The 13,728-nt window shown below is 36.4% G+C and overlaps 1 protein-coding gene across 1 annotated transcript in view; it reads left to right on the top strand.

Annotated features, from left to right (window-relative positions):
- LOC145688972 (ADP-ribosylhydrolase ARH3-like) overlaps nucleotides 1-13,728 on the top strand; it is a 51,521-nt gene that overhangs the window by 17,373 nt on the left and 20,420 nt on the right. Inside the window, exon 2 of the mRNA XM_081763130.1 lies at nucleotides 8,619-8,718. Coding sequence (XP_081619256.1) covers nucleotides 8,619-8,718 — 100 coding nt within the window. The remainder of the gene's footprint in view (nucleotides 1-8,618; nucleotides 8,719-13,728) is intronic.

Raw genomic sequence — 13,728 nt, 5'->3', positions numbered from 1 at the left:
CCGAAGTTTTCCATTATTTATTGCTTTGAAATTATGTATAGTGGGCAGTCTAAAATTCACCAAAATGAAAATAAGCCATATTAACATATCTTCAATATACAGGAGTCAGTTGTGACTCTAAATTTTTGTGTCATCTTGAGCAGTAATAGGGTATTCCTTAAAACTTGATAAGTTAATATGTTTTATTTAGAACATAAAAACGTTGATATTAAATTATTTAAAGAAACAAAATTGTATTTCACACAAATGCACGTCGACTTCCTATAATGTTGCTTTTATTGATAAGTGATGAATTTTGCTTATGTACTTCGTCTCGATTTGCATGTTTCCTTTACTGTCTTTATTGTATATTTGTTAATAAAAAAAATAAAGATTTGTTATCAGCGGTGCACTATATGCCATGGCTACAAGTGCGAAGTCCTAATTTGCGTTACGAATTGTTTCAGCGTTCAGGACCAAAATCTTCAAGGCAAGGGTCACGTGAGAGCTGTGTAAATGGTAGTAGTGTGGTACGCATACTAAAGAAAAGTAATTTGCATGTAGATATTGCAAGACCGGTGGAAGTGACGTAGACGCAGATTGCAGGTACAATTTTGTAAATAAATTCATGAGATGGTTACACGTAAAGCGGGATTAATGTGTATGAATATGAAGCACAAATGAAACTTAATGGAATTGTTAATGGGTATAATTCTGTACAGGTCTGAAAGTTATCTCAACATAACTGTTGAAAAAGCTGCTGTTTTGTCTGGTGTACGTGTGTGGTATGATTTGTCTCGTAGGGGAGTTTCATAGTGGCTAAGCAGTTATCGAACGCGCTGTTATCGTGACCCTGGTTCGATTCTCTGTGTGGTATGGTGGCTTAGGATTCAGTTTTGCTCCCCGGCTAAGTAACTTTGTGGTGGAGAACATCATGTCTATGGGTTTTCTCGTGTTCCATATTTTACACGTTCTCATTGCACCAATTCTTCCCGTCTTAGCCTGAAAGGACATAACCATGGCGAATTCAAGTGATTTCAATTTCTTTTACTTCAGGTTAGATAAAGTTAATGAATATTATATGAATTGATTAAATTGTTCGAGGGCCACGGTGGCTCAGTGGTAGAGCGTTCACCTCTGGTGCTTGGGGTCCTGGGTTCGATCCCAGCCCCCGCCAAGTGAACTTTGTGGTAGAAAAACATCGTGTGCGTGGGTTCCCCCGTTTCCTCCCACTTTCTTCGTTCCGCCATTTCATTCATTTCTCATAATCACCGTTTCCTTTAGCCTAACCGGCATAACCGTGGGAGGTAAAACTCAAAGATTTCAATTCTTTTTTTTTTAAATTGATAGAAGCGAATAACAGATTAATATTTACATGTGAAAGATAAATATCAAAAGACAGATTACTTTGTAAATTCTAATAGTTTAATTCTTTTCAATCGCCACATTAAACTATTAGTGTTGAAAATTGCCGATTTATTGAGAAAGTAGTTAAACGAAATTGGGTAAAGTCTGATTTTGAAAGATTTATGTAGATAGAAGAAACAAATTTGAATTATTCTGTTTTATTTAAATATTCAACTTGAAATAAATGATTAACACTTACGGTACCAAGGGGCGGGGTTCGTTGAACCCACAGCCAATTAAATTGTGAATTGTGCTTCTCTGCGTGGACAAAAGAATCCAAAAAAATAACATTGTTTAATGGTATGTTAATAAAAGAATCCTGCTTGATTTTGCTCTAAACGTGTTCTCGTTTATTTTGTATAGGGCAATAATGCAAACTGCGTTCAACAAGCCCCTTCCCCCTTGGTGGTTCATGTTACCTTTTTCTCGTTATGACTTAAGATATCGTTGCGGCTTGGTATTTTTGTTTTCTGCTACAAATAAACACTGGCATGTCTTGACCTGACAACACTAATGTTTTGCAACAGTGAAGGTCTTGGCAACACTGATGTTTGTTATTGTTGAACGTGGTCGCAGATTTTGCAGTACTGGAAATAGAACTAATATTTTGAGCATCCTGCGAGTTAGATGTTTTGATTTATAGCATTGCAGTGTTTTCGTAGCTTCAGTGCTAATATTCTGAAGTCGAATATTGTACCCTAAAATAACCTATTTGTAGCCTAAAATAATATAACCTACATGTATAATTTCGTTTATAATGATGATGGTGATTGTGATAATGTGGTGTTCTACCCGAATGTCCCTGGGCAAGACGAACCGATGGTGGTTTGCCATTTCCTCCATCTGATGATTATGACGTCCAGAGGACAAGACCTAGAGTTTAATGTGGGATCCAAACCACTTGTGTTCCCACTTATGGAATCGAACCCGAAACTCCTTGATTGCAAGGCGACGACTTTAATCACTTACCCACCGGGGACACTATTTCATTTAAAACTGATTGTTTAATAAAACATCTGAGAAATTAATTTGAAAATAAATTTTCCTTTATGGATTCAACGAGACCCCCTTGTTATGCTACCTTGTAGAAAACACCTTGGAGGGGGCGCGGTGGCTCAGTGGTAGAGCGTTCACCTACGGTGCTTGGGGTCCCAGGTTCGATCCCAGCTCGCAGCGTGTGGACTTTGTGGTGAACCGACACCGTGCTCCTGGGTTTTCTTAGGGCTCTCCTGTTTCCTCCCACTTTCTTCATTCCACCATTTCATTCACCTCATCATTACCGTTTCCTTTAGCTCAACCGGCATAACTGTAGGACGTAAAACTTAAGATTTCATTTCATTTCAAGACATCTTGGTATCGTAAGGGTTAACTTGGATTAAATTAGTAATACCCTACTGTTGCGGTAATTGCACAAATTTCACAAGAAGAAACAAAGGGTTAAAATGGTCAAGAATGGCTCACTGTTTGTAACAAAACTAGCTTAAAAGTAATATACAGTGCATAGTTTCTTTTTATATACACATGAAACTTCCTACGTATACTGTAGCAGTTTTGGTTTGTTGTTCCAAGCTTGTGATTTTTACAAATTTTCCATTATACATTACTTGCTCATTATGCAAGTATATGTAGTGGGCAGTCGAAATGAAAATAAGCCACATTAAGATATCTTAAATATACAGGCGTAAGTTGTGACTTCAAGTTTTTGTCTCATCTTGAACAGTAATGAGGTATCTCCTGGAATTTGATAAGTTAATATGTTTTATTTAGAATATGAAAACCAGAATACTAAATTATGAAAAGTATTTTACATAAATTCACGTTGACTTCCTGTAATGTTACTTTTATTGATAAGTAACGAATTTTGCTTATTTACTTCGTATAGATTTGCATTCGTTTCCTGTACCGTGTATTTATTGATAAAAGGTAAGTATTGGTTGTCAAGAGTGAAATGTAGGCCAATTTTCAGAACTGCATCCTATTAATTTCTCTTTCAGCTAGTATTTCTAAGCGATTACTAGTTTTTCAACTTGAATGAGATTAAGTTTAGGTCATGCTTTCTCAATGAGAGACTTAAGGTACGTTGCTTGCTGTCCCAGAGTAAATGTAGTTAGAAGAGCATAATATGCCTGTAGTACTTTTGTCAGCTTTCGTCTCTAGTATGTTCTTAAGAAATGTCCTGCATATGAAACTTGTAATGGTTGTTTTTAAGTTAATTTATAACGAATTAGATGTTAAATCCAAACTGAGAAGTAATTTATTTCATTCGTATGGCGTACAAATGCAAGTTCTATCTTCGATATGAATTACGCAGAATTTGCAGCCAAAGGTATCAGGAGTTTGTAGCCTGGAATGGACTCAGTTAATAATGAATTTGCCTATGACCACCCTGGGAAATAGAACAATCCTAATCTTTTACCTGATAGATGGATTCAAAATATTCCATAGTGCTTAAAATAACATAGTATTTGCGTTGTTAACTATCATTGGCCTTTGTTCATGTTGCTGACAGAATACTTTTTAATTCGAAAGAGATAAATTTAAAAATAAAAGTTTTTCTCGATCATGTCAGGTTCCTTAGCAAAATGGAAATTTTATCTAGTATTAGGAATGCCTATTTAGGGTAACGAAACATAACGTAGTGCCTAGAAGTCACAAGATGGCAGCATAGGAATATAATTATTAATTTGTTCGAGATAATTATTAATTTATTCCAAACATTATTTGAACTTCTTGTACTGGAGAAACACAAGACTATTTTAATTGAGAAGAATATTATTTCAAGTTTTATCTAATTACATACCAAAGTGATTACATCTTTTACTGAAGTGGTTAGAATATTAAATAGTCGTATTTGTTTTTTTTCAGAGATAAACTTGAGGTATGGGTTTCTGAATTTTATTATTCTTTATCGGAAATTTCGTGGCTTCTGTAGTGCTTGGTAGTGGTTGCTAATAGTGCATTTGCCCTGTGTGCGAGTTTTGTCTATAGTTGCTGTTCGGAGTATATTGTGTTTCACGTTATACACATTTAATTTTCTTTCGGCTGTTGTGGATTTTAGTTGAAGTAGCATCTGTTCGTCCAGAGTGGAAGAATATACGGTGTATATATATATATATATATATTGCCAGTTTTTTTTTTTTTTTTGTTTTTGCAATTCCGGAGCAAAGGATAAATACTACTGAAACAGTAATCAAAGTGTAGTGTATATTTCGGAATTAAATTTTACGAATAAGATAAACTCTGTGCACATAAAGCATGCAGGAGCTATGTGAAAAATCTCGGTAGACTGAAGACTAGAAAGATCTCAGCCTTCGAATCCCAATCGTGTGGAAAGAGCAGCATAATCATATGAATAACTCCTAGTTTTGTGTAGTAAACGTATCTGAATACAAACAAAAATGTAAAAGCACCCTTCTATATTCTAATCTTTCCTCAGCTAGAAGAGCTGCTAAATCACAGAGATGAAATTTCCCTCCGTACATTGAGCATGTTGGAAGCTGCAGTGGGGACAATGATTGGTGAGTCAGCACAAATGCAAAAATTAATGAATATTTTGTGAGTTCAGACAATGAATTCAGTTCGTGTAAGCCTTTCATTCAAACACAATTAAGCGATCTTATTCATGATCGTGACCTACCGAAAATATCAGAAAATTACTAGGTTCAAGACTAATGGGAACAATGTGTTGGCGTTTGTAACAATCGTCATGTATCAGGAACTATAAGCGCAACTATTAAATTTTTCTGAAAAGGAACCAAGAACTGGTAACGACGTAAAAGAATTAACAAGTTATGGCATGTATGTGGAATGCAGAAGAATAGAAGCTCTTTATTGATAGCTGAAAGAGGAGTTACGTGTCTTGTTGTATATTGATAATAAGTAAGCATCCATTCCTGTTGGCTGCTCTGCATATATAGGGGAAAGCTACGAAACAATAAAATCTATGAATCATTTCAATGTTTGGTTAACAAGGAGGTTGTACGAAATATGCATATTTGTTGAGTATGGGACAGCTGTGTATAGAACAAACAACGGGTACGAAGATGGTGGCGTGCTAAAAAAAATCTTTGTACTTGTTTATCAAAATATCCAAAATGATCGGGTATTCCTAAGAAATTTTACCTTTTTCACAGCACATTAAGTTGGGATTTATGAAGCAGTATTAAAAGCTCTGAATGAAAACTGAATTTACTTGGTATTCATGTACTCAAAACTTCCAACATTCTCGTGTGAAAAACTAATAACTGGTATTTTTAACGGTTCTCAGATAAGGCTGCTAATGAAAGATAACAAATTCTTAGAAACTATGAACCTCACATAGAAGGATGCATATTATGACTTCCCAATGTTAAAAACATCCTTGGAGACTTTAGAGCATACAACTATGAAATTTTTGACAGATCGTTGGTAATTTTTCAATAGTTATGTGTAATGTGAGTGTTAAGCTTAATTTCCTACACAGAAAGATAGATCTCTTTTCGTCAATCTTGATGCAGCAAATCATGAACAGAGTGAACTTTTCTAGAAGGTTATAAAACCATAAAACATCGTTATCGTGGAGATGGAATGAAAACATTAAATCGAGTAATATTTGTGTTAGCAGCGTAACGTATCCGAGGCCAGCTACAGAAAACAAATAAACGAAAGTGTTTGCCTAAGTATTCTGTCGTCTGTACATAACATTTTAGGATAAGTATAGGCAACAGGTGTTGGGGGTACGTGGTCCTAAAGGGAAATTCAAGTTTACCGTAATTGCTTAAATTTCCTGACAATGAAGTACTCAATATTGAGAAAATGATAATGTAACAGATATTTATGACAGTAATCCGACACATGAAACTTTCTATTGTGTATTTAGGTAATTGCAACAGTTCCTATTATCTTTGTTACGTATTTAGTTGCGAATTAAAGCAATAATACGTTTTAATTATTTGTTTAGTAACAATATGGAAAAATAAACTTCTGTCACTAAATATGACTAAATTGCAACAAATTTTTCCGTAATACGCAAAAGATAACCACGTAGTTGTAACCAGCGACCTGCATTTATGTAAAATCAGTTCAAATATTTTAGTGAGCAGAAAAAGATTTTTGCAGACCAGTGTTATGTTTTTAAATTTAACGTAACGCCAAAAAATATTTTGACATGGAAACTTTGATGCTAGTATTTATTGCAAAAACTCAGATATTGCTATAGCACTCTAAAATTGCTACTCGTTGCTCATATTTTTTTGACATATTTTGATACTTGTGTGCCGATATTGATACACGCTAGTTGGTTGAAAACTGACATAATATTAAGCTACAAATTTAGATAGTTAGTACCTGATCACTGGATAAGTTTGAAAAAATGAAATGAAATCTTTGGGTTTTACGTCCCTTGGTTATGCCGGTTAGGCTAAAGGAGACGGTGATGATGAGTAATGAATGAAATGGTGGAATGAATAAAGTGGGAGGGAACGGGAGAACCCCGAGAAAACCCACGCACACGGTGTTTGTCCACCACAAAGTTCACTTGGCGGGAGCTGGGATCAAACCCGGGACCCCAAGCACCAGAGGTGAACGCTCTAGCACTGAGCCACCGTGGCCCCCCGGATAAGTTTGAAAGGTCCACCATATAATAAAGTAGAGAGCAAGAAATATATTTGGAAGTACTGAATCCCAAGGAAGAGTTGTATCACAATGTCTTCGTAACCTGCTCGAAGCAGCAATCTGATACCTGAAACTAATGATGGTTTTGCATGCATTCTGAAGTAAAGAGAATTGTTGAAAAACTCAGGAGGGAGCAATAGGATTAATTCCATGGTCATAGAAAAGTATAAATCAACCACGTAAAGAGCACTTCTATTGTACCTCATGCACTACGTAAAGTACATTCGTTTATAGTGACATCTTTAAAAGTAATTTTGTAATGGGAAATCTATTTTTACGGTTATCTTTCCTTTTTTATTTTCCCTCACAGTAGTGACCTTGTACATCATGTTATTAATGTAATCTTTTAAATGGTATGATGTTAATTCATTGTTTTACACAAAATTGTGGGGTTGTTGATTTTTCCCAGGTGTTTATACCATTTGGTATGCTTACAAGAATTTCAGAACCATCGAAGACAGGTTGAAATGGCCCGTTCTTCAACTTTGCAATCTGAATGAGTGAATGTTTGATTGAGAACAGAGCTTTCTTGTATCTAATTACAGCTGATATGTGACCTATATCACCAACCTTTTTCGAATTTGAAAGATTGCAAAAGACAGTGTTAATTTTAAACTTTATTAACCAAGCCTCGTATATACAGGAACAATCTCGAAGCCTTCTTCGTCAGTTTGATATTTTGTACAATTGTGTTAGTAAGCCTCACTTCGATTTTACGGCCATATATGGTCAAGAAACAGGGACCCGGATCGCGTCACTGCAACATGTTTGGCGACTGTTTCTTTGTGTCTGCTTTCTATCTCGTATCCAGTATTCTTGTGGCCGCTTCAAAAAATACCAAATGCGAGGGAGATTACCATGAAGGTTTATTTTAAATGTAAAGATTATGTTCTTTACTTTTCATTACGGAACCAAAGAAATAAGGACTTCGGGTGTATTTCTATATACTATTATGGTATATTAACACAATATGTGACATAAGAAAGACACATTTAGTAAGAAGTCAAATTTTCAATGTAATTGAAACTGCAGTGATGTTTCACCTCCGGTACTTGGGGTCCCTGGTTCGATCCCACCTCGTACCGTGTGGACTTTGTGGTGGACAAACACCGTGCTCGTGGGTTTTCTCGGGGTTCTCCTGTTTCCTTCCACCTTCTTCATTCCACCATTTCACTCATCTCTCATCATCACCGTCTCCTTTAGTCTAACCGGCATAACCACGGGACGTAAAACTTAAAGATTTCATTTTTTTCATTTCATTTTGCAGTGATGTTGTTATATAAACTTAGTAATTGTGGTACTACTGTTCAGCAACTTTTTTGTATTATATCATATAGAGTCATTGATGGTTCCTATATTACCAGAAGCATATAAAATCTCTTGTTCCTAAGGAACTAGAGATATGAACTTCCATTCTGTTTTGCTTGGCAGTGTTCTGAAACTCATCCCAATATTCCCAACATCATGGTTACGAAAGTGGTAAATTTTTAAACAGTGATTCGTATATTATCATGATTTTTTTGTCATCAAATGAGTTTCCACTTGAAGAAATGTAATACTGGTGTTACTGGTCTCTATAGCCCCAATTCTGCAGTATACAGATGACACCGCTATGACAAGATGTGTTGCTGCTTCATTAATCGAGAAAGGAGTGTTTGATGCAACGGATATGGCTAAAAAGTAAGTGGACATTGACTGTTCTAATCTTGAAAAATGAACTATGCATGAAGGGAACTTTATTCTGGCTTTAAATTTACAACATAGCAATGTATATCGAGATTTAAAATTAAACGTAACTTTTAGGATATGTATTTAAAGGGGAGAGTGTTCGAGCAAGGCATTGGCGTTGGATCGTTAGTCTCTACTTGCGAAACATTGTGCTTTTTAGTTTCTATAATAGTGGTTCTGTTTTAAGACTTGCATGCTTAAAACTTGTCATGTACATCTTAATACCATAATTTCAGTTGTGGTTGTTCTGGTTTTAGAACATACGCATGTACAGAGAGAAAACATCAGTATTTCTTTTACTAACTTAGAGAAAAAGGAGTTGACCGCAATAATGCTAGTGTATTTTTTTGTCTTCGGGTGCATATGAAATAAAGGTAAAGGTTAAAGACAAGTATCATTAGGAAGATAAATAAGTGATCCCTAGCTACCACGAATGCTTCCTTTGAATTCGATCCTGGATCAATTAACGCCTGAGATTGTAAGTATTCAAATCTTACATTGAACTGTGCTTAAGTATTGACTCGGGGATGAAAACAACCGATAACATATCAATATAACTTAGTATATAAAAGTAGAAATCCTGTTCTTTGCTGCTGTCTTCAACACTTGATATACTGAAAACAATTACTGAATTGGATCCAAATTAAAAAAGAAAGTGGTGTCTACAATTAAGCGTTGAGATTTATGCCCATTTTATGTTCGGAAATTTCAAGAATGCCCCTTTTTGGATTTAATGGGAAATGTAGCAGATTTATTCCATTCCCACGGAAGTGGCTGCCTGTATTGACATTTATTTTTTAAAAAATAATAAATGTTGCAGAATTTTTATTAGTGTTTTCATTTTCTTTATGATTTTCATTGCGATACAAGTAACAAGCATAGTTGTAATTTAATATTAATTGCAATAATTCACAGAAAGCGACTGTATTGTAGTAATAGAAACGATGTATTGTGTTGATACACACGAAAAACTACGAAACCTTTTATTAGTTTACATCTTTTATAACTTCAAATGTCTCCATACAATTTTATTTTCAGGTATATTTTACTGCCCCCTCTCTTTTTTAAAATTGTGTTTCGTTTTGTCGACCGGTTGGCAACAAGCTAGTAATTAGTGGTTTGGCTTTTCAGTCGTAGGTTTCCGGGCTAAAACGCCACATTCAGCCATCTTAGTGAGTTTATTATCTTTCTGATTGTTCTGATGAATTTCAACAACCGAATATCTTGATTATACTTTTAAATGTAATCCTTGGGTTTTTTCCTACACTTACTTTCTCCTGGACCCGGGTTCGATTACCGGTGGTAGCTCATGTGGTTCGAATTCCACGTAAATCATTAGGTTCACGTCTCATACAGGGTGACCGCGTGACTATGTTACAAAATTTAAGGTATGATTCCTGACACGGAAACAAGAAAAAAAGTTCAAATAAACTTTTGTCCCTCGTACATAATTTCGGAGCTACAAGGTGCCGAAAGCGTGGGAAAATGACATTCAAAGCTCTATAGCTCGACTATGTTGAATGATAGAGCTAATGCGGCATGGTCACGTCAAAGACACCGAAGCTGCTGTATTCAAAAATGCTTAGGTCGAGATCGTGCAATTCGTGCACAAGGGATTTCCCAAAGAAGCGTAGGGATTCCCGGATAATCTGTCAAGAAAAATGGGTCGAGAAGGATACGGATGAATAGCTGTCCCAACTGCTAGCAATAATGCGTCTGTACTAAGTCGATATCTCACACAAACACAAAATGGCGAACAGTTTTATACGTGCCATGTGTGGTTGCATAACGCGCACTAAATAAGAGTGGGAAACATGAAAGAAAAATCTGAATAAATTGGTACAAATGGTAAATACGTGATATTACGCTGTCCTATTATTGAACAGACGCTTTTAATAAAAGGTAATAGTCATGAAACTTACTAAAATGTTGTAAAAGGATCACAATATTAATGTCTTTCTTCCATGTATTGTTGTCATTCAAAACAAATAAACAAAACTGAGCGAAACAACCATAATGCAAAAGAGGTTGTTTCCTAAAAACAAAAGTCACAAGAATGGGAATAATGTCTTCAATCAACATTTTACAGCAGGATTGAATGCAGCCAAGAACATCATCAACTACCTGTAAACGAGACAAATCTCCCAATTATCCTACAATAGGTGATGGACATGGCGTCTCTCTACTTCAACACAGGCGTTACAGCGTCGCAGTAAGTTCTGACGCATCCGTTGTAACAACCCAGGAGCTGTTCTTATAGTATCACAGGCAGCGAGTATTCGTGCTAATAGTTCTTCTGCGTTGTCTATAGGCGTTTCATAGACAAGTGTTTTGACATGACCCCACAAGAAAAAATCAATTGGAGCCAAATCTGGGGAACGTGCAGGCCAATTACAAGGACCGCCTCTTCCAATCCACCTGTCACGAAACGTTTGATTCAAATACTCTCGAGCACTAGCTGAAAAGTGGGCTGGGGCGCCATCATGTTGAAACCACATCCGTTGACGAACACCGAGAGGGACATCCTCTAATAACTCTGGAAGTATGTGTCGTAGGAATCTCGTATACACTGGTGCAGTTAATCGTGGTGGTAGTAAATATGGACCTATTATCTGATCACTGATAATACCCGCCCACATATTTATGGCGAATCGGTCTTGGTGACCCCTTTCCACAATTGCATAAGGATTTTCGTCTGCCCATACATGACTATTGTGACTATTAAATATCACGTCTTTCGTAAAACAAGCTTCGTCGGTGAAAAGCACGTAGGAAGCAAACTGCGGATCAATTACAGAGCGTTGGAGAAACCAGTCACAAAACTGAACGCGAGGTTGAAAGTCAGTGGGACGTAAGGCCTGAACCCTCTGCGGATGATAGGGGTGTAACTGTTGCTCGTGTACTACTTTTCAAACAGTATCTTGTGCTACTCCCCTTTCACGTGCTACTTTCCGGGTACTTACGGTTGGGTCTTGGGCGAAACGATCAAGCACTTGTTCTTCAAAGTTCGGAGTCCTTGTGGTTCTTCGTCTTACTTGGTCGTAGTATTGAAGTTGTAAATTCCCCGTGTCTCGTAAGCGTTGAAAAAGTCTGGTAAACATAGTATGGGCTGGATGTCTTCTTTGTGGATACTTCAGTCGATATAACCTATCAGCTTCTCGACTGTTGCCATTTGCTTGACCGTATACAAATATCATGTCCGCAAGTTCTGCTATCGAATACTCCATTTGATCTCACATTCGAACAAGCAAAGCACAAACTACACTAAGGAACTCGTACGCTACGAACAAACCACATGAAGAATGACCTTCCACCTTCCACAACGCCTTCTAGTAGGGTTGTCTTATACTTTCCTTACCTTCGATTGTTTTCTACGACAGAAGGAAGAACAAATGCTTGTGATCGAACCTGAAAACTGTGGCGTACTTCAGGTGATAACACCGTCTGTGAAAACAAAATATCTTCTAAACGATAACAATATGATGACATGTTAAGCATTCTAGACAAAATCTCGGAATCAGTCCTGCAAAACATCGGAAGCAGCGACTAAAACAAACGTCCTGATAAATTGTTTTTCCTTGTTCTTTTTCAATGTTCGGGTAACGCACATTACGGCTAATGATAAGAAACGGATATTTTACTGTTGTTCTCTGGCAGTGGTCACATTAACATGGGATGGCGGAACAATCCCCCTCTCGTAAAAAGTATCCTCGGCTCGTATCATCAAATAAGATTTCTGCCTGGAAGAAAGCACCCATATCCCCCGGTTTTTCCCCTTAGTTTTACTTGCTTTCAATGACAAAACTACATGGAAGAAAACAATGTTAGTGTGATGTTTGTATAACATTTTAGTACTTTTCATGATTATTCCCTTTATTAAACGCGTCTATACGTACAATGAACAGGACAGTGTACTATCATGTATTTACCATTTGTACCTTATTTATTCACATTTTCCTTTTTATTTCCCCACTATTATTTAGTGCGCGTTATGCAACCACACATGGCACGTATAAAACTGTTCGCCATTTTGTGTTTGTGCGAGATATCGACTTAGTACAGACGCATTATTGCTAGCAGTTGGGACAGCTATTCATCCGTATCCTCCTCGACTCATCTTTCTTGACAGATTATACGGGAATCCCTACGCTCCTTTGGGGAATCCCTTGTGCACGAATTGCACGATCTCGACCTAAGCATTTTTGAATACAGCAGCTTCGGTGTCTGACGTGACCATGCCGCATTAGCTCTATCATTCACCATAGTCGAGCTATAGAGCTTTGAATGTCATTTTACCACGCTTTCGGCACCTTGTAGCTCCGAAATTATGTACGCTGGACAAAAGTTTATTTGAACTTTTTTTCTTGTTTCCGTGTCAGGAATCATACCTTAAATTTTGTAACATAGTCACGCGGTCACCCTGTATAGCCTCGCTGCTAAACGGGATGTTAAAGTCAACTCATTATTTTTTTCTGATTGTGGATTGTTAATGATCTAGGTTAATTGGCCTCGCATGTTGTATCTAAAACTAACTTTATTAAGATTTAAAAAAAAAAAGTTAAATATTCTGTGTTTGAATGATGTATGTTAATTTTCTTCTTTAATTGTAGACAAATGCCACCCAGAAAAATATTATAAGTGATTGATTTTCTGAAATGTGATATTTCTGTTACTTAAGAAGTACAGTCTTTGAATGTACTAGTATATTGTTTGCGTATAGTGTAATTTAAGTATATAGAATCACGTACTCGGAAGTAGTTTTAATACTATTCCTGTTTACTTATTTTCGAAACTAGTGTTTGATTTGATATAAAAAAAAAAGCTTTCATTCTTGAATTGAGTAGGCTGTGAAACAACCAATGCGGAGAAAAACAGTAAGGGGCATACATATTTTTAAAGAATATTCAGTTGTGGCTAATTGCTAAGTGGTGATGGACCAAAATATTGTGAATCAGACATATA

This window comes from Thermobia domestica, chromosome 1 (assembly GCF_964235325.1).
Source record: "Thermobia domestica chromosome 1, izTheDome1.hap1.1, whole genome shotgun sequence".
Lineage (NCBI taxonomy): Eukaryota > Metazoa > Arthropoda > Insecta > Zygentoma > Lepismatidae > Thermobia > Thermobia domestica.
This window is presented reverse-complemented; position numbering and strand designations above follow the sequence as displayed.